Source organism: Amblyraja radiata, chromosome 29 (genome assembly GCF_010909765.2).
Source record: "Amblyraja radiata isolate CabotCenter1 chromosome 29, sAmbRad1.1.pri, whole genome shotgun sequence".
In the NCBI taxonomy this organism is placed as follows: Eukaryota; Metazoa; Chordata; class Chondrichthyes; order Rajiformes; family Rajidae; genus Amblyraja; species Amblyraja radiata.
The window spans coordinates 21,156,217-21,178,082 of record NC_045984.1 but is presented as its reverse complement, the minus strand read 5'-3'; the positions used below and the strand labels follow the sequence as shown (position 1 = coordinate 21,178,082).

The 21,866-nt window shown below is 42.7% G+C and overlaps 1 protein-coding gene across 1 annotated transcript in view; it reads left to right on the top strand.

Moving 5' to 3' along the window:
• Window positions 1-21,866, top strand: part of LOC116989450 (mucin-16-like) — a 127,273-nt gene that overhangs the window by 59,713 nt on the left and 45,694 nt on the right. The window contains exons 31-50 of the mRNA XM_033046828.1: window positions 44-213; window positions 711-737; window positions 901-1,022; window positions 1,116-1,183; window positions 2,500-2,669; window positions 3,392-3,418; window positions 3,552-3,673; window positions 3,766-3,833; window positions 5,583-5,752; window positions 6,073-6,099; window positions 6,536-6,651; window positions 6,750-6,817; window positions 16,550-16,719; window positions 17,441-17,467; window positions 17,630-17,751; window positions 19,104-19,171; window positions 20,106-20,275; window positions 21,001-21,027; window positions 21,161-21,282; window positions 21,373-21,440. Of these exons, the coding sequence (XP_032902719.1) occupies window positions 44-213; window positions 711-737; window positions 901-1,022; window positions 1,116-1,183; window positions 2,500-2,669; window positions 3,392-3,418; window positions 3,552-3,673; window positions 3,766-3,833; window positions 5,583-5,752; window positions 6,073-6,099; window positions 6,536-6,651; window positions 6,750-6,817; window positions 16,550-16,719; window positions 17,441-17,467; window positions 17,630-17,751; window positions 19,104-19,171; window positions 20,106-20,275; window positions 21,001-21,027; window positions 21,161-21,282; window positions 21,373-21,440 (1,929 nt within the window). The remainder of the gene's footprint in view (window positions 1-43; window positions 214-710; window positions 738-900; window positions 1,023-1,115; window positions 1,184-2,499; window positions 2,670-3,391; window positions 3,419-3,551; window positions 3,674-3,765; window positions 3,834-5,582; window positions 5,753-6,072; window positions 6,100-6,535; window positions 6,652-6,749; window positions 6,818-16,549; window positions 16,720-17,440; window positions 17,468-17,629; window positions 17,752-19,103; window positions 19,172-20,105; window positions 20,276-21,000; window positions 21,028-21,160; window positions 21,283-21,372; window positions 21,441-21,866) is intronic.

The following is a 21,866-nucleotide window of genomic DNA, read 5'->3' as shown; positions in this document are numbered from 1 at the left end:
ACATCCTTTTATCCTTTTATAAATGTATTTTGCTTTTTTGCAGAGAGGTAACGCACCAGAGCACCAGAGTTACAGCTGATTGTTCATTCCAAAATGTGTCCACCATGGAACCCATCAAGCGAGAAGTGGTTTATGAAGTAATTAGAGTGAAGACCCATAACATTACCGCACTGGGGCCATTCCCATTGCAAAGTGACAGCCTCTATGTAGAAGGTACTTATCAAAAAATAATCCTCAATCTTTTTCTATGTATTCAACTTCACGCTATATACTGTAGGTGTTGATGGAGTCAAGTCCTCTGGTAATTACATATTCAGATCCGGGAGGATCAGGTATGATGTCAGATGGGCTTTGGGTGGCATTTCAGCTTGAGATCCTTCTTCAGACTGATTGTGAGGTGGTGGGGGGAGAAGAAAGCTGTAAGAGAAGGTAGGCAGTACAAAGCACTTCAGTTAATAGGTGGACACAGGTGAAGTAGAGTTTGGATACGCAGAAGGTTGGACAAAGGCCAGAGATGAAAAAACATAAGGGGTGAGGGAAAAGGATTGAAGTGTTGCAAATTTGAAGTCAGAAAAAGGAATGTAGATGGAGGGCAAGGGGGAGGAGTTTACTAGGTGCATGCCCAGTTGTTGTTGTGGTTGGTGGGTTTTTAAAGGTTGCCTAAACTTGAAGATTTAAAGTTCAACCTATATTTCTCTGTTTGTTTTCAGATTTCAATGTACAGCACAATGTCAATGGTGAGTTTGTATCAAATGCACGAAATAATTGTCTTACGCTACATTTGTTCTTCTCCATCTGTTGCTTAAACTCTGTAGAAATCCAGTCCTGGGAAACAGTTTTTAAACTATTTGAAAATCTTGGTACTCACAACATGCTAAATTGCTTACTCTATTTCCACAGTTCCAGTTCCAATCGAGGTAACAAAACACATTAAATACAACGTGACTTTCATTGTTGACAAACTGCCTATTGAAGAAATTCAAGCAAAACCTTTAGAAACAGCAACCATGATTGCAAATAAGGTGAGAGAGTTTACCAATTAGTTTTCTGCTGATATAGTAATTATTAATCTCCTTTTTTATGTCTCATTCTAACACCATTTTTCTTGCCCCCAGCTCACAGACCTGTTTGAGAACAGCAAGATTAATGCAACATTCTTAAAATGTGACGTGAAATCATTCAGGTAACTTACAATAACTTTCTGATTAAATCATGAAAATTGCATTCCTTTGTCTCCAAATTGTTAATGTACAGTGATTCCAAATGGTGAAGATGATAATCTCATGAACACATTTCCTACAAATATCAGTGCAAAGTCAATATAAATTCTAATACAAAAAGACACGATGTGCTGAGTATGTCAGCGGGTCAGTCGGCAAATCTGGAGAACATGGCTTGGCAGAGTTTTGGGTCGGGCCCTTCTTCAGACGGATTGCAGTAGGGGTGAGAAAGCTGCAAGAGAGGTGGATAGGAGATGACAAAGTGTGGCAAGTGATAGGATACAAGTGATGGGGGGGGGGGGGGGGGGTGGGAGCAGTTGATTGGCAAATGCTTGCTGAAAATCCAGAGATGAAAAGACAAAAGGTTCAATTTAAGGAGTTAGGCTGAGAAGTCAAAATTATAATGAAGCCAGAGGAAGCAAAGTGGAATGGGAGAATGAGGAATGGGGAGGGATGGAGGGGAAAGGGAAAATGAATGCACATTCAGCTGTAGCACAGGGAAGCGCGGGGGGAAATTGGGGGAGAGAGGGGGGGGGGGGATTTGTTGGTTGAAATGTTAAATTGAACAATTCATTGTTCATATAGTTACTTTGTAGGTTGTCACGTCGAATTATTCATATTGTTAGGCTCCAAACCTACACATCAGATTATAAGTAACAAAGAACTACAGATGCTGGTAAAATTGAAGGTAGACACAAAATGCTGGAGTAACGCAGCAGGTGTGGCAACATCTCTAGAGAGATGGAATGGGTGACGTTTCGGGCCGAAACCCTTCGAAGCGTCTCAACCCAAAATGTCACCCATTCCTTCTCTCCAGAAATACTGCCACGCCCGCTGAGTCACTCCAGCATTTTGTGTCTACATCTAATTATGAGGTGCTTTTCCTCCAGCTTAAATGTGGTACCCCTCTGGCTATCGATGAGGCTCGACAAAGACACGTCGTTATGGGAATGGGAAGGGGAGTTAAAATGTTTTACCACCGGGAAATCCAGCAGACCTTGGTCGACCCTGCACCTGTTCGAAAAAAAACTGTCACATAGAAGATTCTTGTACTTGCCGATGTAAAAGAGACCACATCTAGAGCACCAAATACAGGAGATGGGTTTAGAGACTGGTGTGTGAAATCCAAGAATGAGGGGAACTCTATCCTTGGTCAGCGTGTGTGAGGGGGATGCAAGAGAAGCCAATCAGCCACAGCAACGTTTCAGCTGTGCTCTTTCTCACATTGCAACTACTTTGCACTCAATTCTTTTTATAAATGTCTTTTGCTTTTTTGCAGAGAGGTAACGCACCAGAGCACCAGAGTTACAGCTGATTGTTCATTCCAAAATGTGTCCACCATGGAACCCATCAAGCGAGAAGTGGTTTATGAAGTAATTAGAGTGAAGACAGATAGCATTTCCTCACTGGGGCCATACGAACTGCAAAGCTACAGCCTCTATGTAGACGGTACTTATCAAAATATTACTTGGTGTTTTTCTTCATATTGTATTTGCCCAATCTACGGTAACTATTGATTTACAGTCAAGATCTTTGGTATTTACATATTTAGATCAGGGACAACCAGGCATGATATCCTATAGGATCTGAGAAAGCAAACCCAAAATTCATTCACAATCTTGCTCTTCGGAGCCTGCCTTTGCACAAACACACTGCCTCACTGGTAATGACCCACTCACAAAAGGGTTTTCTTCCTGATAAATGTTCAAGGAGAGGTAAAAAAATACCCCATTAAAAGTTACATGCTTTTTTAGAAGAAACAAAGTGCTAGACTAACTCAGCGGGTCAGGCAGCATCACTGGAGAACGTGAATGGGTGACATTTCAGCTCAAGATCCTTCTTCAGACTGATTGTGGGTGGTGGGGAGAGAAGAAGAAAGCTGTAAGAGAAGGGAGGCAGTACAAAGCACGTCATTAATAGGTGGAACACAGGTGAGGTCGAGTTTAGATACGCAGAAGGTTGGACAAAGGCCAGAGACGACAAAACATAAAGTGTGAGGGAAAGGATTGAAGTGTTGCAAATTTGAAGCCAGAAAAAGGAATGTAGATGGAGGGCAAGTGGGGGGAGTTTACTAGGTGCATGCCAAGTTGTTGTTGTGGTTGGTGGGTTTTTAAAGGTTGCCTAAACTTGAAGATTTAAAGCTCTACCTATATTTCTCTGTTTGTTTTCAGATTTCAATGTACAGCACAATGTCAATGGTGAGTTTGTATCAAATGCATCAAATAATTGTCTTACGCTACATTTGTTCTTCTCAATTTGTTGCTTAAACTCTGTAGAATTTCAGTCCTGGGAAACTCACAACATGCTAAATTGCTTACTCTATTTCCACAGTTCCAGTTCCAATCGAGGTAACAAATCCAATTGAATACAACGTGACTTTCATTGTTGACAATCTGTCTATTGAAAAAATTGAAGCAAACCCTTCAGAAACAGCAACCATGATTGCAAATGAGGTGAGAGAGTTTACCAATTAGTTTTCTGCTGATATACTACTTATTCATCCCCTTTTTATGTTTCATTCTAACACCATTTTTCTTGCCCTCAGCTCACAGACCTGTTTGAGAACAGCAATATCAATGCAACATTCTTAAAATGTGCTGTGAAATCATTCAGGTAACTCACAATAACTTTCCGATTAAATCATGAAAATTGAGTTTCCTTTGTCACCAAATTGTTAATGCACGGTGATTCCAAATGGAAAAGATGATTATCTCATAAACCCATTTCCTACAAATATCAGTGCAAAGTCAATATAAATTCTAACAGAAAAAGACTCGATGCAGAGAGACAGATGAACTCTGTCTTCAACCCTGGCAGCTGTCTGGTGATCATAGCAAGGGTAGGTGCCGGGATTCACCAGGAGGTGACATGTGTTGGAAGGAACTTAGGTGCTGGTTTACACCGAAGATAGATGCAAAATGTGGGAGTTACTCAGTGGGACAGGCAGCATCTCTGGAAAGAAGGATAGAAGGATGGGAAACATCTCCCATTCCTTCTATTCAGAGATGCGGCCTGTCCCGCATTCTATCTTCAGGATTCACCAGTAACTAGGCTTGAGTCGAGCAAATAGGATAAAAAATCTTTCAACTGAAGTCACTATTACCGAAATGGCAATTTCAGGAAAAAGAGCAAACTTCACTAAAGAAGCGAGATAGTGACCACAACGGGTTATTGATTGGGGACGATCAGCCATGATCACAATGAATGGCGGTGCCGGCTCAAAGAGCCGAATGGCCTCCCCCTGCACCTATTTTCTATGTTTCTATGTTTCTATGATGTGCTCGAGTATCTCAACGGGTCAGCCAGCATATCTGAAGAACATGGCTTGGCAGAGTTTTGGGTTGGGCCCTTCTTCAGACTGATTGCAGTCGAGGTGAGAAAGCTGCCAGAGAGGTGGAAAGGGGATGACAACGTGTGGCAAGTGATGCGAGGATACAAATGATGGGGAGGGTGCAGTTGATTGGCAAATGGTTGCTGAAATCTCCAGACATGAAAAGACAAAAGGTTCAATACAGGGAATTAGGCATTGAAGTCAAATTAATTATGAAAGTTGAGGAAGCATATTGGAAGGGGAGAATGGAGAGAGGGGAGGGGGGGAAGGTAAAGCGGAAAATTGGTGCATATTCAGGTATAGCACAGGGGAGAGTCGGGGAAATGATGGGGAAGGGGGGCATTTGTAGGTTGACATGTAAAATTGAACAACTCATTGTTCATACAGTTAGTTTGTAGGTTGTCACGTAAAATTATTCATATTGTTAGACTCCAAACCTACACATCAGATTATGAGGTGATTTTCCTTCAGCTTAAATGTGGTCTCCCTCTGGCTATCGATGAGTCTCGACCCAGACACAGTCGTTATGGGAATTGGAAGGGGAGTTAAAATGTTTTGCAACCGGGAAACCCAGCAGACCTTAGTCGACCCTGCACGTGTTCAGATAACAATGGTCACCTAGACGATGCTTGGACTTGCCGATGTAAAGGGGACGACATCTAGAGCAGCAAATGCAGGAGATGGGTTTAGAGACTGTTGTGTGAAATCTAAGAATGAGGGGCACTCTCTCCTTGGACAGTCTGGGTGAGAGGGATGCAAGAGCAGAACTTCAGGAGACGTGGGTGAGGGATCCATCTGAGACAGCACAGGGTAATCCACTGCTAGTAAAAAAAAGGACGTGTCAGATGCCTAGAATGGGAAAGCATCGTGGAAACAGATGCGGTGGAGATGAATAAACTGAGTATTGGATTTCTCTGACAATTACTTCTACCCCTGTAAAAAGCTACAGCAACATTTCAGCTGTGCTCTTTCTAACATTGTAACTACTTTGCACTAAATTATTTTTATAAATGTCTTTTGCTTTATTGCAGAGAGGTCATGGCTAACAGCACCAGAGTTACAGCTGATTGTTCATTCCAAAATGTGTCCACCATGGAACCCATCAAGCAAGAAGTGGTTTATGATGTATTTAGAGAGAGGGCCTATAAGATGACCACTCTGGGACAATATCCATTGCAAATTGACAGCCTCTATGTTGATGGTACTTATCAAAATAATCCTCAACTTTTTCTATGTATTCTATTTCCTGCAATCTACCGTTGGTGTTGACGGAGTCAAGACGTTTGGTAATTACATATTCAGATCCAGGAGGATCAGGTTTGATGTCCAATGGGCTTTGGGAAAGTGAATCTTAAAGTCTTAAAGAGACTTAAAGAGAGGAAAAATTGATGCAAGATCCAGTTGGGGCACAGGAGAGGGACGTGGGGAAGGGTGCAATTTGTTCGAGGATACTTAAAATTGTAAAACTCAAAGTTGATCCTGTTGGTTGTAAACTGCCTATGTTTCTTTCTTTGCTTCCAGGTTACACAGTGCAGCCCATTGTCATTGGTGAGTTTGGGCTTCCATTGAATTGTTCCGGGTTACTTTGCTTGTTCACTGCTTACATGACACATCCAGCACCCATATTCTGCAAGAATATTTGTTGAAACTCGTGAAATGATGCCTTGCCCTTTATTCACAAATACAATCTTGGTTGAGAAATGAATGAATTGAAATCTTTCTGTGCTGTTCGCAAGGTTTTGTTTTAACAAAAGCATTTTTGAATCTGATTTCTCGGCCAAAGCAAGATACAACCCACAAATTTTCCAGTCGACATCTTGTGCAGCATTTCACTCAAATGCATCAAACAATTGCCTCAGATCACATTTGTTCTTTTTGATCTGTTGCTCAGCTGCGACTAATTCCATTACAGGGAAACAGTTGTTAAACTATTGAAATATCGTGGTACTTGCAACATGCTAAATTAATTCCTCTATTTCCACAGTTCCAGTCGAGGAATCAAATCCCACTAGTTACAACGTGACATTCATTGTTGACAACCTGTCTATTGATGAAATTCAAGACACCCCATCACAAACAGCAACCATGATTGCATCTGAGGTGAGAGAGTTTTTTACAAGTTAGTTTACTGATGATGTTTTACTTCATCGTACCCTTTTTATTTCTCATTCTGACTCAATTATTGTTACTGCTTTCAGCTCATCGACCTGTTCAAAAATAGCAATGTCAATGCTACATTCTTGACATGTGTTGTGGAATCCTTCAGGTAACTCAAAATAACTTTCCTATTAAATGATAAAAACCGCATTCTTTAATTTCCAATAGTTAACGCTCAATAATTCTAATTTGCAAACGCATTAATCTCAAAAACAAATTTCACACAAATATGTAGAATTAATATAAATTCTACCAGAAAAAGGTACAATGTACTAGAGTCTCCTAGTGAGTCAGGCAGCAATTCTGTAGACGCTGGCGAGGCAAAGTTTTGTCGTAGGGGGGTACAGTTGCCGGTTTTTCGGTGACCTGCTACGACTATGGCAGTCGCCGGCAGTCACCGAAAATATCGCTTAAGTGGGACAGACACATAAGGCTCTAAGCTACTCTTCGAAATATGAGGTGCTGTTCCTCCAGTTTGAGTGTGGCCTCACTCTGCAATGGATGAGGCCCAGGACAGACAGATTGGTTTGCGAATGGAAAGGGAGTTAAATTGTTTATGAACAAGGATTTCCAGCAGACCTTAGATGACTGCACATGTTTGGCGAAAAAGTCACCTTGATACTGTTTGGTCTTGCTAACGTATAGGACACCACATAAGGTGCAGCAAATGCATTAGGTGGAGTTAGTGACAGGTGGGGTGTAAACTAAGGATGGGGGGAACTCTATCCTTGTTCCGTCTGGGTGAGGGTGGTGTGAGAGCAGATCTAGGGGAGACTTGGGTGAGGGATCCATCTAAAACAGCCAAGGTTAATTTATATTTACACTAGAAAGACAACATCATGGATGCCCTAGAATGGGAAGCCACATCGTGGTTGAAGATGGGCTGGAGACGGACAAATTGAGAGTCGGATTTCTCTGACCATTGCTTAGACACCAGTAATGAGCCACGGCAACATTTCAGCTGTGCTCTTGCTGGCATTGCAAACAACTTTGCACTAAATTATTTTGCACTTATCACAAATGACTTTTGCTTTTTCGCAGAGAGGAAATGGTTAACAGCACCAGAGTGACAGCTAAATGTTTATTCCAAAATGTATCCACCATGGAACCCATCAGCCGAGAAGATGTTTATGATGTATTTAGCGAGAAGACCGTTGGCATTTCCACACTGGGGCCATACGAACTGCAAAGCTACAGCCTCTATGTAGAAGGTACTTATCAAAATATTCCTTGGTGTTTCTCTTAATATTGTATTTGTCCAATCTACGGTAACTATTGATTTATAGTCAAGTTCTTTGGTATTTACATATTTAGATCAGGGACAACCAGGTATGATATCCTATAGGATCTGAGAAAGCCAACCGTAAATTAATTCACATTCTTGCTCTTCGGAGCCTGCCTTTGCACAAACACACTGCCTCACTGGTAAGACCCACTCACAAAAGGGTTTTCTTCCTGATAAATGTTCAAGGTGAGGTAAAAAAAAAACCCCATTAAAAAGTTACATGCTTTTTTAGAAGAAACAAAGTGCTAGAGTAACTCAGCGGGTCAGGCAGCATCACTGGAGAACGTGAATGGTTGACATTTCAGCTCAAGATCCTTCTTCAGACTGATTGTGGGGTGGTGGGGAGAGAAGAAGAAAGCTGTAAGAGAAGGGAGGCAGTACAAAGCACGTCATTAATAGGTGGACACAGGTGAGGTCGAGTTTAGATACGCAGAAGGTTGGACAAAGGCCAGAGACGAAAAAACATTAAGTGTGAGGGAAAAGGATTGAAGTGTTGCAAATTTGAAGCCAGAAAAAGGAATGTAGATGGAGGGCAAGTGGGGGGAGTTTACTAGGTGCATGCCAAGTTGTTGTTGTAGTTGGTGGGTTTTTAAAGGTTGGCTAAACATGAACATTTAAAGTTCAACCTATATTTCTCTGTTTGTTTTCAGATTTCAATGTACAGCACAATGTCAATGGTGAGTTTGTATCAAATGCATGAAACAATTGTCTTACGCTACATTTGTTCTTCTCCATCTGTTGCTTAAACTCTGTTGAATTCCAGTCCTGGGAAACAGTTTTTAAACTATTTGAAAATCGTGGTACTCATAACATGCTAAATTGCTTACTCTATTTCACAGTTCCAGTTCCAACCGAGGTAACATATACCATTAAATGCAACGTGACTTTCATTGTTGACAATCTGTCTATTGAAGAAATTCAAGCAAACCCTTCAGAAACAGCAACCATGATTGCAAATGAGGTGAGAGAGTTTACCAATTAGTTTTCTGCTGATATAGTACTTATTCATCCCCATTTTATGTCTCATTGTAACACCATTTTCTTGCCCTCAGCTCACAGACCTTTTTATTTCTCATTCTGACTCAATTAGAATGTGTGGGCCATCACATGTCATCCTCCCTCACCCTCAACACTGGGGCCCCCCAGGGCTGTGTGCTGAGCCCTCTGCTGTATTCTCTCTACACCCACGACTGCAAGGCCATCTCAGACTCTAACATCATAGTCAAGTTTGCCGATGACACAGCAGTGGTAGGCCTAATCTCAAACAATGATGAGGCAGCCTACCACTCTGAAATCATCCACCTGGCAAACTGGTGTAGGGTGAATAACCTGAGCTGAACACCTCCAATACCAAGGAGCTCATAGTGGACTTCTCCAGGAAGCAGCAGAGGAGCTTCCTCCCCCTCAGCATAAACGGGGCCCAGGTGGAGAGGGTGGAGAGCTTCAGGTACCTCAGCATCCACATCTCCCAGGACCTGACATGGTCACACCACCTCAGCAGCCTGGTAAAGAAGGCCAACCAGCGTCTTTACCATCTCAGACGGCTGAGGGACTTCAAGCTCCCCCTCAGGGTGCTCAAGAATTTCTACACCCATACTGTGGAGAGCATCCTGAGTGGGAGCATCATCACCTGGAGTGGGAACACCACCAAGAGGGACCAACTGGCTCTGAGGAGGGTGGTTCGCTCAGCTGAGCGGACCATCAAAACCACCCTTCCCAACCTGCAAGACATTTACACCAAGCGCTGCAGGTCAAGAGCCAGGAGGATTATCCAGGACCACACTCACCCCAACAACAGACTGTTTTCCCTGCTGCCCTCAGGGAAACGGTACCGGCTGCTCAGGGCCAACACGGAGAGAATGAGGAGGAGTTTCTTTCCCCAGGCCATGAGACTGCTAAACGAGGACTGAGTGTCGCCCCCACCCCCTCCCCTCCCCCCCAGCCCCCCAACGCCCAACCCTCCCCTCCCTCCTCACCAGCACCTTACCAGCACCTACAACCCCGCCCAAACCCCCCGCCCCGCCCCGCCCCGCCTCGCCACCATCAAACACACACACATGGGACTGAACTGGATGGAACATGCTGTCATCACAGGTGTTCCACGGCACTTGTCACTTTGCTTGTAACAGCACTACTCGTTATGTGGTATATTTATGGGGTATGTGTTATATGTGGGTATTGTTGTATGTGGGTTATGTGTAAGTGGGGAACCATGCACAAGTGGACAGGCACTTAAGCATTTCACTACTGGTTATACCTGTATAATTGAGTATGTGACCAATAAACTTGAATTGAAATTGAATTGAATTATTGTTACTGCTTTCAGCTCACCGACCTGTTCAAAAATAGCAATGTCAATGCTACATTCCTGACATGTGTTGTGGAATCCTTCAGGTAACTCAAAATAACTTTCCTATTAAATGATAAAAACCGCATTCTTTAATTTCCAATTGTTAACGCTCAATAATTCCAATTTGCACACGCATTAATCTCATAAGCAAATTTCCCACAAATATCATGTAGAATTAATATAAATTCTACCAGAAAAAGGTACAATGTACTGGAGTCTCCTTGTGAGTCAGGCAGCAAGTTTTGTCGTAGGGGGGTACAGTTGCCGGTTTTTCGGTGACCTGCTACGACTATGGCAGTCGCCGGCAGTCACCGAAAATATCGCTTAAGTGGGACAGACACATAAGGCTCTAAGCTACTCTTCGAAATATGAGGTGCTGTTCCTCCAGTTTGAGTGTGGCCTCACTCTGCAATGGATGAGGCCCAGGACAGACAGATTGGTTTGGGAATGGAAAGGGAGTTAAATTGTTTATGAACCAGGATTACCAGCAGACTTTGGATGACTGCACATGTTTGGCAAAAAAGTCACCTTGATACTGTTTGGTCTTGCTAACGTATAGGACACCACATAAGGTGCAGCAAATGCATTAGGTGGTGTTAGTAACAGTTGGGGTGTAAACTAAGGATGGGGGGAACTCTATCCTTGTTCCGTCTGGGTGAGGGTGGTGTGAGAGCAGATCTAGGGGAGACTTGGTTGAGGGATCCATCTAAAACAGCCAAGGCTAATACATATTTACACTAGAAAGACAACATCATGGATGCCCTAGAATGGGAAGCCACATCGTGGTTGAAGATGGCTGGATACGGACAAATTGAGAGTCGGATTTCTCTGACCATTGCTTAGACACCAGTAATGAGCCACAGCAACATTTCAGCTGTGCTCTTGCTGGCATTGCAAACAACTTTGCACTAAATTCTTTTGCACTTATCACAAATGACTTTTGCTTTTTCGCAGAGAGGAAATGCTTAGCAGCACCAGAGTGACAGCTAAATGTTTATTCCTAAATGTGTCCACCATGGAACCCATCAATCGAGAAGATGTTTATGATGTATTTAGCGAGAAGACCGATGGCATTTCCACACTGGGGCCATACGAACTGCAAAGCTACAGCCTCTATGTAGATGGTACTTATCAAAATATTCCTTGGTGTTTCTCTTAATATTGTATTTGTCCAATCTACGGTAACTATTGATTTATAGTCAAGTTCTTTGGTATTTACATATTTAGATCAGGGACAACCAGGTATGATATCCTATAGGATCTGAGAAAGCAAACCGTAAATTAATTCACAGTCTTGCTCTTCGGAGCCTGCCTTTGCACAAACACACTGCCTCACTGGTATGACCCACTCACAAAAGGGTTTTCTTCCTGATAAATGTTCAAGGAGAGGTAAAAAAAATACCCCATTAAAAAGTTACATGCTTTTTTAGAAGAAACAAAGTGCTAGACTAACTCAGCGGGTCAGGCAGCATCACTGGAGAACGTGAATGGGTGACATTTCAGCTCAAGATCCTTCTTCAGACGGATTGTGGGGTGGTGGGGAGAGAAGAAGAAAGCTGTAAGAGAAGGGAGGCAGTACAAAGCACGTCATTAATAGGTGGACACAGGTGAGGTCGAGTTTAGATACGCAGAAGGTTGGACAAAGGCCAGAGACGACAAAACATAAAGTGTGAGGGGAAAGGATTGAAGTGTTGCAAATTTGAAGCCAGAAAAAGGAATGTAGATGGAGGGCAAGTGGGGGGAGTTTACTAGGTGCATGCCAAGTTGTTGTTGTGGTTGGTGGGTTTTTAAAGGTTGCCTAAACTTGAAGATTTAAAGCTCTACCTATATTTCTCTGTTTGTTTTCAGATTTCAATGTACAGCACAATGTCAATGGTGAGTTTGTATCAAATGCATCAAATAATTGTCTTACGCTACATTTGTTCTTCTCAATTTGTTGCTTAAACTCTGTAGAATTTCAGTCCTGGGAAACTCACAACATGCTAAATTGCTTACTCTATTTCCACAGTTCCAGTTCCAATCGAGGTAACAAATCCAATTGAATACAACGTGACTTTCATTGTTGACAATCTGTCTATTGAAAAAATTGAAGCAAACCCTTCAGAAACAGCAACCATGATTGCAAATGAGGTGAGAGAGTTTACCAATTAGTTTTCTGCTGATATACTACTTATTCATCCCCTTTTTATGTTTCATTCTAACACCATTTTTCTTGCCCTCAGCTCACAGACCTGTTTGAGAACAGCAATATCAATGCAACATTCTTAAAATGTGCTGTGAAATCATTCAGGTAACTCACAATAACTTTCCGATTAAATCATGAAAATTGAGTTTCCTTTGTCACCAAATTGTTAATGCACGGTGATTCCAAATGGAAAAGATGATTATCTCATAAACCCATTTCCTACAAATATCAGTGCAAAGTCAATATAAATTCTAACAGAAAAAGACTCGATGCAGAGAGACAGATGAACTCTGTCTTCAACCCTGGCAGCTGTCTGGTGATCATAGCAAGGGTAGGTGCCGGGATTCACCAGGAGGTGACATGTGTTGGAAGGAACTTAGGTGCTGGTTTACACCGAAGATAGATGCAAAATGTGGGAGTTACTCAGTGGGACAGGCAGCATCTCTGGAAAGAAGGATAGAAGGATGGGAAACATCTCCCATTCCTTCTATTCAGAGATGCGGCCTGTCCCGCTTCTATCTTCAGGATTCACCAGTAACTAGGCTTGAGTCGAGCAAATAGGATAAAAAATCTTTCAACTGAAGTCACTATTACCGAAATGGCAATTTCAGGAAAAAGAGCAAACTTCACTAAAGAAGCGAGATAGTGACCACAACGGGTTATTGATTGGGGACGATCAGCCATGATCACAATGAATGGCGGTGCCGGCTCAAAGAGCCGAATGGCCTCCCCCTGCACCTATTTTCTATGTTTCTATGTTTCTATGATGTGCTCGAGTATCTCAACGGGTCAGCCAGCATATCTGAAGAACATGGCTTGGCAGAATTTTGGGTTGGGCCCTTCTTCAGACTGATTGCAGTCGAGGTGAGAAAGCTGCCAGAGAGGTGGAAAGGGGATGACAACGTGTGGCAAGTGATGCGAGGATACAAGTGATGGGGAGGGTGCAGTTGATTGGCAAATGGTTGCTGAAATCTCCAGACATGAAAAGACAAAAGGTTCAATACAGGGAATTAGGCATTGAAGTCAAATTAATTATGAAAGTTGAGGAAGCATATTGGAAGGGGAGAATGGAGAGAGGGGAGGGGGGGAAGGTAAAGCGGAAAATTGGTGCATATTCAGGTATAGCACAGGGGAGAGTCGGGGGAAATGATGGGGAAGGGGGGCATTTGTAGGTTGACATGTAAAATTGAACAACTCATTGTTCATACAGTTAGTTTGTAGGTTGTCACGTAAAATTATTCATATTGTTAGACTCCAAACCTACACATCAGATTATGAGGTGATTTTCCTTCAGCTTAAATGTGGTCTCCCTCTGGCTATCGATGAGTCTCGACCCAGACACATCGTTATGGGAATTGGAAGGGGAGTTAAAATGTTTTGCAACCGGGAAACCCAGCAGACCTTAGTCGACCCTGCACGTGTTCAGATAACAATGGTCGCCTAGACGATGCTTGGACTTGCCGATGTAAAGGGGACGACATCTAGAGCAGCAAATGCAGGAGATGGGTTTAGAGACTGTTGTGTGAAATCTAAGAATGAGGGGCACTCTCTCCTTGGACAGTCTTGGTGAGAGGGATGCAAGAGCAGAACTTCAGGAGACGTGGGTGAGGGATCCATCAGAGACAGCACAGGGTAATCCACGGCTAGTAAAAAAAAGGACGTGTCAGATGCCTAGAATGGGAAAGCATCGTGGAAACAGATGCGGTGGAGATGAATAAACTGAGTATTGGATTTCTCTGACAATTACTTCTACCCCTGTAAAAAGCTACAGCAACATTTCAGCTGTGCTCTTTCTAAAATTGTAACTACTTTGCACTAAATTATTTTTATAAATGTCTTTTGCTTTTTTGCAGAGAGGTCATGGCTAACAGCACCAGAGTTACAGCTGATTGTTCATTCCAAAATGTGTCCACCATGGAACCCATCAAGCAAGAAGTGGTTTATGATGTATTTAGAGAGAGGGCCTATAAGATGACCACTCTGGGACAATATCCATTGCAAATTGACAGCCTCTATGTTGATGGTACTTATCAAAATAATCCTCAACTTTTTCTATGTATTCTATTTCCTGCAATCTACCGTTGGTGTTGACGGAGTCAAGACGTTTGGTAATTACATATTCAGATCCAGGAGGATCAGGTTTGATGTCCAATGGGCTTTGGGAAAGTGAATCTTAAAGTCTTAAAGAGACTTAAAGAGAGGAAAAATTGATGCAAGTCCAGTTGGGGCACAGGAGAGGGACGTGGGGAAGGGTGCAATTTGTTCGAGGATACTTAAAATTGTAAAACTCAAAGTTGATCCTGTTGGTTGTAAACTGCCTATGTTTCTTTCTTTGCTTCCAGGTTACACAGTGCAGCCCATTGTCATTGGTGAGTTTGGGCTTCCAATGAATTGTTCCGGGTTACTTTGCTTGTTCACTGCTTACATGACACATCCAGCACCCATATTCTGCAAGAATATTTGTTGAAACTCGTGAAATGATGCCTTGCCCTTTATTCACAAATACAATCTTGGTTGAGAAATGAATGAATTGAAATCTTTCTGTGCTGTTCGCAAGGTTTTTTTTTAACAAAAGCATTTTTGAATCTGATTTCTCGGCCAAAGCAAGATACAACCCACAAATTTTCCAGTCGACATCTTGTGCAGCATTTCACTCAAATGCATCAAACAATTGCCTCAGATCACATTTGTTCTTTTTGATCTGTTGCTCAGCTGCGACTAATTCCATTACAGGGAAACAGTTGTTAAACTATTGAAATATCGTGGTACTTGCAACATGCTAAATTAATTCCTCTATTTCCACAGTTCCAGTCGAGGAATCAAATCCCACTAGTTACAACGTGACATTCATTGTTGACAGCCTGTCTATTGACGAAATTCAAGACACCCCATCACAAACAGCAACCATGATTGGATCTGAGGTGAGAGAGTTTTTTACAAGTTAGTTTACTGATGATGTTTTACTTCATCGTACCCTTTTGATTTCTCATTCTGACTCAATTATTGTTACTGCTTTCAGCTCATCGACCTGTTCAAAAATAGCAATGTTAATGCTACATTCTTGACATGTGTTGTGGAATCCTTCAGGTAACTCAAAATAACTTTCCTATTAAATGATAAAAACCGCATCCTTTAATTTCCAATAGTTAACGCTCAATAATTCCAATTTGCAAACGCATTAATCTCAAAAACAAATTTCTCACAAATATCATGTAGAATTAATATAAATTCTACCAGAAAAAGGTACAATGTACTAGAGTCTCCTAGTGAGTCAGGCAGCAATTCTGTAGACGCTGGCGAGGCAAAGTTTTGTCGTAGGGGGGTACAGTTGCCGGTTTTTCGGTGACCTGCTACGACTATGGCAGTCGCCGGCAGTCACCGAAAATATCGCTTAAGTGGGACAGACACATAAGGCTCTAAGCTACTCTTCGAAATATGAGGTGCTGTTCCTCCAGTTTGAGTGTGGCCTCACTCTGCAATGGATGAGGCCCAGGACAGACAGATTGGTTTGCGAATGGAAAGGGAGTTAAATTGTTTATGAACAAGGATTTCCAGCAGACCTTAGATGACTGCACATGTTTGGCGAAAAAGTCACCTGGATACTGTTTGGTCTTGCTAACGTATAGGACAACACATAAGGTGCAGCAAATGCGGTAGGTGGAGTTAGTGACAGGTGGGGTGTAAACTAAGGATGGGGGGAACTCTATCCTTGTTCCGTCTGGGTGAGGGTTGTGTGAGAGCAGATCTAGGGGAGACTTGGGTGAGGGATCCATCTAAAACAGCCAAGGCTAATATATATTTACACTAGAAAGACGACATCATGGATGCCCTAGAATGGGAAGCTACATCGTGGTTGAAGATGGCTGGATACGGACAAATTGAGAGTCGGATTTCTCTGACCATTGCTTAGACACCAGTAATGAGCCACGGCAACATTTCAGCTGTGCTCTTGCTGGCATTGCAAACAACTTTGCACTAAATTCTTTTGCACTTATCACAAATGACTTTTGCTTTTTCACAGAGAGGAAATGGTTAACAGCACCAGAGTGACAGCTAAATGTTTATTCCAAAATGTGTCCACCATGGAACCCATCAACCGAGAAGATGTTTATGATGTATTTAGCGAGAAGACCGTTGGCATTTCCGCACTGGGGCCATACGAACTGCAAAGCTACAGCCTCTATGTAGACGGTACTTATCAAAATATTCCTTGGTGTTTCTCTTAATATTGTATTTGTCCAATCTACGGTAACTATTGATTTATAGTCAAGTTCTTTGGTATTTACATATTTAGATCAGGGACAACCAGGTATGATATCCTATAGGATCTGAGAAAGCAAACTGTAAATTGATTCACAGTCTTGCTCTTCGGAGCCTGCCTTTGCACAAACACACTGCCTCACTGGTAAGACCCACTCACAAAAGGGTTTTCTTCCTGATAAATGTTCAAGGAGAGGTAAAAAAAAATACCCCATTAAAAAGTTACATGCTTTTTTAGAAGAAATAAAGTGTTAGAGTAACTCAGCTGGTCAGGCAGCATCACTGGAGAACGTGAATGGGTGACATTTCAGCTCAAGATCCTTCTTCAGACTGATTGTGGGGTGGTGGGGGGAGAAGAAAGCCGGAAGAGAAGGGAGGCAGTACAAAGCACGTCATTAATAGGTGGACACAGGTGAGGTCGAGTTTAGATACGCAGAAGGTTGGACAAAGGCCAGAGATGAAAAAACATAAAGTGTGAGGGGAAAGGATTGAAGTGTTGCAAATTTGAAGCCAGAAAAAGGAATGTAAATGGAGGGCAAGGGGGAGGAGTTTACTAGGTGCATGCCAAGTTGTTGTTGTGGTTGGTGGGTTTTTAAAGGTTGCCTAAACTTGAAGATTTAAATTCTACCTATATTTCTCTGTTTGTTTTCAGATTTCAATGTACAGCACAATGTCAATGGTGAGTTTGTATCAAATGCATGAAACAATTGTCTTACGCTACATTTGTTCTTCTCCATCTGTTGCTTAAACTCTGTTGAATTCCAGTCCTGGGAAACAGTTTTTAAACTATTTGAAAATCGTGGTGCTCATAACATGCTAAATTGCTTACTCTATTTCACAGTTCCAGTTCCAACCGAGGTAACAAATCCCATTAAATGCAACGTGACTTTCATTGTTGACAATCTGTCTATTGAAGAAATTCAAGCAAACCCTTCAGAAACAGCAACCATGATTGCAAATGAGGTGAGAGAGTTTACCAATTAGTTTTCTGCAGATATAGTACTTATTCATCCTCTTTTTATGTCTCATTGTAACACCATTTTCTTGCCCTCAGCTCACAGACATTTTTATTTCTCATTCTGACTCAATTAGAATGTGTGGGCCATCACATGTCATCCTCCCTCACCCTCAACACTGGGGCTCCCAGGGCTGTGTGCTGAGCCCTCTGCTGTATTCTCTCTACACCCACGACTGCAAGGCCATCTCAGACTCTAACATCATAGTCAAGTTTGCTGATGACACAGCAGTGGTAGGCCTAATCTCAAACAATGATGAGGCAGCCTACCACTCTGAAATCATCCACCTGGCAAACTGGTGTAGGGTGAATAACCTGGAGCTGAACACCTCCAATATCGAAGGAGCTCATAGTGGACTTCTCCAGGAAGCAGCAGAGGAGCTTCCTCCCCCTCAGCATAAACGGGGCCCAGGTGGAGAGGGTGGAGAGCTTCAGGTACCTCGGCATCCACATCTCCCAGGGCCTGACATGGTCACACCACCTCAGCAGCCTGGTAAAGAAGGCCAACCAGCGTCTTTACCATCTCAGACGGCTGAGGGACTTCAAGCTCCCCCTCAGGGTGCTCAAGAATTTCTACACCCATACTGTGGAGAGCATCCTGAGTGGGAGCATCATCACCTGGAGTGGGAACACCACCAAGAGGGACCAACTGGCTCTGAGGAGGGTGGTTCGCTCCGCTGAGCGGACCATCAAAACCACCCTTCCCAACCTGCAAGACATTTACACCAAGCGCTGCAGGTCAAGAGCCAGGAGGATTATCCAGGACCACACTCACCCCAACAACAGACTGTTTTCCCTGCTGCCCTCAGGGAAATGGTACCGTCTGCTCAGGGCCAACACGGAGAGAATGAGGAGGAGTTTCTTTCCCCAGGCCATGAGACTGCTGAACGAGGACTGAGTGTCGCCGCCCCCACCCCCTCCCCCCCCCCCAGCCCCCCAACGCCCAAACCCTCCCCTCCCTCCTCACCAGCACCTACAACCCCGCCCAAACCCCCCGCCCCGCCCCGCGTCGCCAACATCAAACACACACACATGGGACTGAACTGGATGGAACATGCTGTCATCACAGGTGTTCCACGGCACTTGTCACTTTGCTTGTAACAGCACTACTTGTTATGTGGTATATTTATGGGGTATGTGTTATATGTGGGTATTGTTTTATGTGGGTTATGTGTAAGTGGGGAACCATGCACAAGTGGACAGGCACTTAAGCATTTCACTACTGGTTATCCTGTATAATTGAGTATGTGACCAATAAACTTGAATTGAAATTGAATTGAATTATTGTTACTGCTTTCAGCTCACCGACCTGTTCAAAAATAGCAATGTCAATGCTACATTCTTGACATGTGTTGTGGAATCCTTCAGGTAACTCAAAATATCTTTCCTATTAAATGATAAAAACCGCATTCTTTAATTTCCAATTGTTAACGCTCAATAATTCCAATTTGCACATGCATTAATCTCATAAGCAAATTTCCCACAAATATCATGTAGAATTAATATAAAATCTACCAGAAAAAGGTACAATGTACTAGAGTCTCCTTGTGAGTCAGGCAGCAATTCTGTAGACGCTGGCGAGGCTAAGTTTTGTCGTAGGGGGGTACAGTTGCCGGTTTTTCGGTGACCTGCTACGACTATGACAGTCGCCGGCAGTCACCGAAAATATCGCTTAAGTGGGACAGACACATAAGGCTCTAAGCTACTCTTCGAAATATGAGGTGCTGTTCCTCCAGTTTGAGTGTGGCCTCACTCTGCAATGGATGAGGCCCAGGACAGACAGATTGGTTTGGGAATGGAAAGGGAGTTAAATTGTTTATGAACCAGGATTACCAGCAGACTTTGGATGACTGCACATGTTTGGCGAAAAAGTCACCTTGATACTGTTTGGTCTTGCTAACGTATAGGACACCACATAAGGTGCAGCAAATGCATTAGGTGGTGTTAGTAACAGTTGGGGTGTAAACTAAGGATGGGGGGAACTCTATCCTTGTTCCGTCTGGGTGAGGGTGGTGTGAGAGCAGATCTAGGGGAGAGTTGGGTGAGGGATCCATCTAAAACAGCCAAGGCTAATACATATTTACACTAGAAAGACGACATCATGGATGCCCTAGAATGGGAAGCCACATCGTGGTTGAAGATGGCTGGATACGGACAAATTGAGAGTCGGATTTCTCTGACCTTTGCTTAGACACCAGTAATGAGCCACGGCAACATTTCAGCTGTGCTCTTGCTGGCATTGCAAACAACTTTGCACTAAATTCTTTTGCACTTATCACAAATGACTTTTGCTTTTTCACAGAGAGGAAATGGTTAACAGCACCAGAGTGACAGCTAAATGTTTATTCCAAAATGTGTCCACCATGGAACCCATCGACCGAGAAGATGTTTATGATGTATTTAGCGAGAAGACCGATGGCATTTCCACACTGGGGCCATACGAACTGCAAAGCTCCAGCCTCTATGTAGACGGTACTTATCAAAATATTCCTTGGTGTTTCTCTTAATATTGTATTTGTCCAATCTACGGTAACTATTGATTTATAGTCAAGTTCTTTGGTATTTACATATTTAGATCAGGGACAACCAGGTATGATATCCTATAGGATCTGAGAAAGCAAACTGTAAATTAATTCACAGTCTTGCTCTTCGGAGCCTGCCTTTGCACAAACACACTACCTCATTGGTATGACCCACTCACAAAAGGGTTTTCTTGCTGATAAATGTTCAAGGAGAGGTAAAAAAAAATACCCCATTAAAAAGTTACATGCTTTTTTAGAAGAAACAAAGTGCTAGACTAACTCAGCGGGTCAGGCAGCATCACTGGAGAACGTGAATGGGTGACATTTCAGCTCAAGATTCTTCTTCAGACTGATTGTGGGGTGGTGGGGAGAGAAGAAGAAAGCTGTAAGAGAAGGGAGGCAGTACAAAGCACGTCATTAATAGGTGGACACAGGTGAAGTAGAGTTTAGATACGCAGAAGGTTGGACAAAGGCCAGAGACGAAAAAACATAAAGTGTGAGGGGAAAGGATTGAAGTGTTGCAAATTTGAAGCCAGAAAAAGGAATGTAGATGGAGGGCAAGTGGGGGGAGTTTACTAGGTGCATGCCAAGTTGTTGTTGTGGTTGGTGGGTTTTTAAAGGTTGCCTAAACTTGAAGATTTAAAGCTCTACCTATATTTCTCTGTTTGTTTTCAGATTTCAATGTACAGCACAATGTCAATGGTGAGTTTGTATCAAATGCATCAAATAATTGTCTTACGCTACATTTGTTCTTCTCAATTTGTTGCTTAAACTCTGTAGAATTTCAGTCCTGGGAAACTCACAACATGCTAAATTGCTTACTCTATTTCCACAGTTCCAGTTCCAATCGAGGTAACAAATCCAATTGAATACAACGTGACTTTCATTGTTGACAATCTGTCTATTGAAAAAATTGAAGCAAACCCTTCAGAAACAGCAACCATGATTGCAAATGAGGTGAGAGAGTTTACCAATTAGTTTTCTGCTGATATACTACTTATTCATCCCCTTTTTATTTCATTCTAACACCATTTTTCTTGCCCTCAGCTCACAGACCTGTTTGAGAACAGCAATATCAATGCAACATTCTTAAAATGTGCTGTGAAATCATTCAGGTAACTCACAATAACTTTCCGATTAAATCATGAAAATTGCGTTTCCTTTGTCACCAAATTGTTAATGCACGGTGATTCCAAATGGAAAAGATGATTATCTCATAAACCCATTTCCTACAAATATCAGTGCAAAGTCAATATAAATTCTAACAGAAAAAGACACGATGCAGAGAGACAGATGAACTCTGTCTTCAACCCTGGCAGCTGTCTGGTGATCATAGCAAGGGTAGGTGCCGGGATTCACCAGGAGGTGAAATGTGTTGGAAGGAACTTAGGTGCTGGTTTACACCGAAGATAGACGCAAATTGTGGGAGTTACTCAGTGGGACAGGCAGCATCTCTGGAAAGAAGGATAGAAGGATGGGAAACATCTCCCATTCCTTCTATTCAGAGATGCGGCCTGTCCCGCTTCTATCTTCAGGATTCA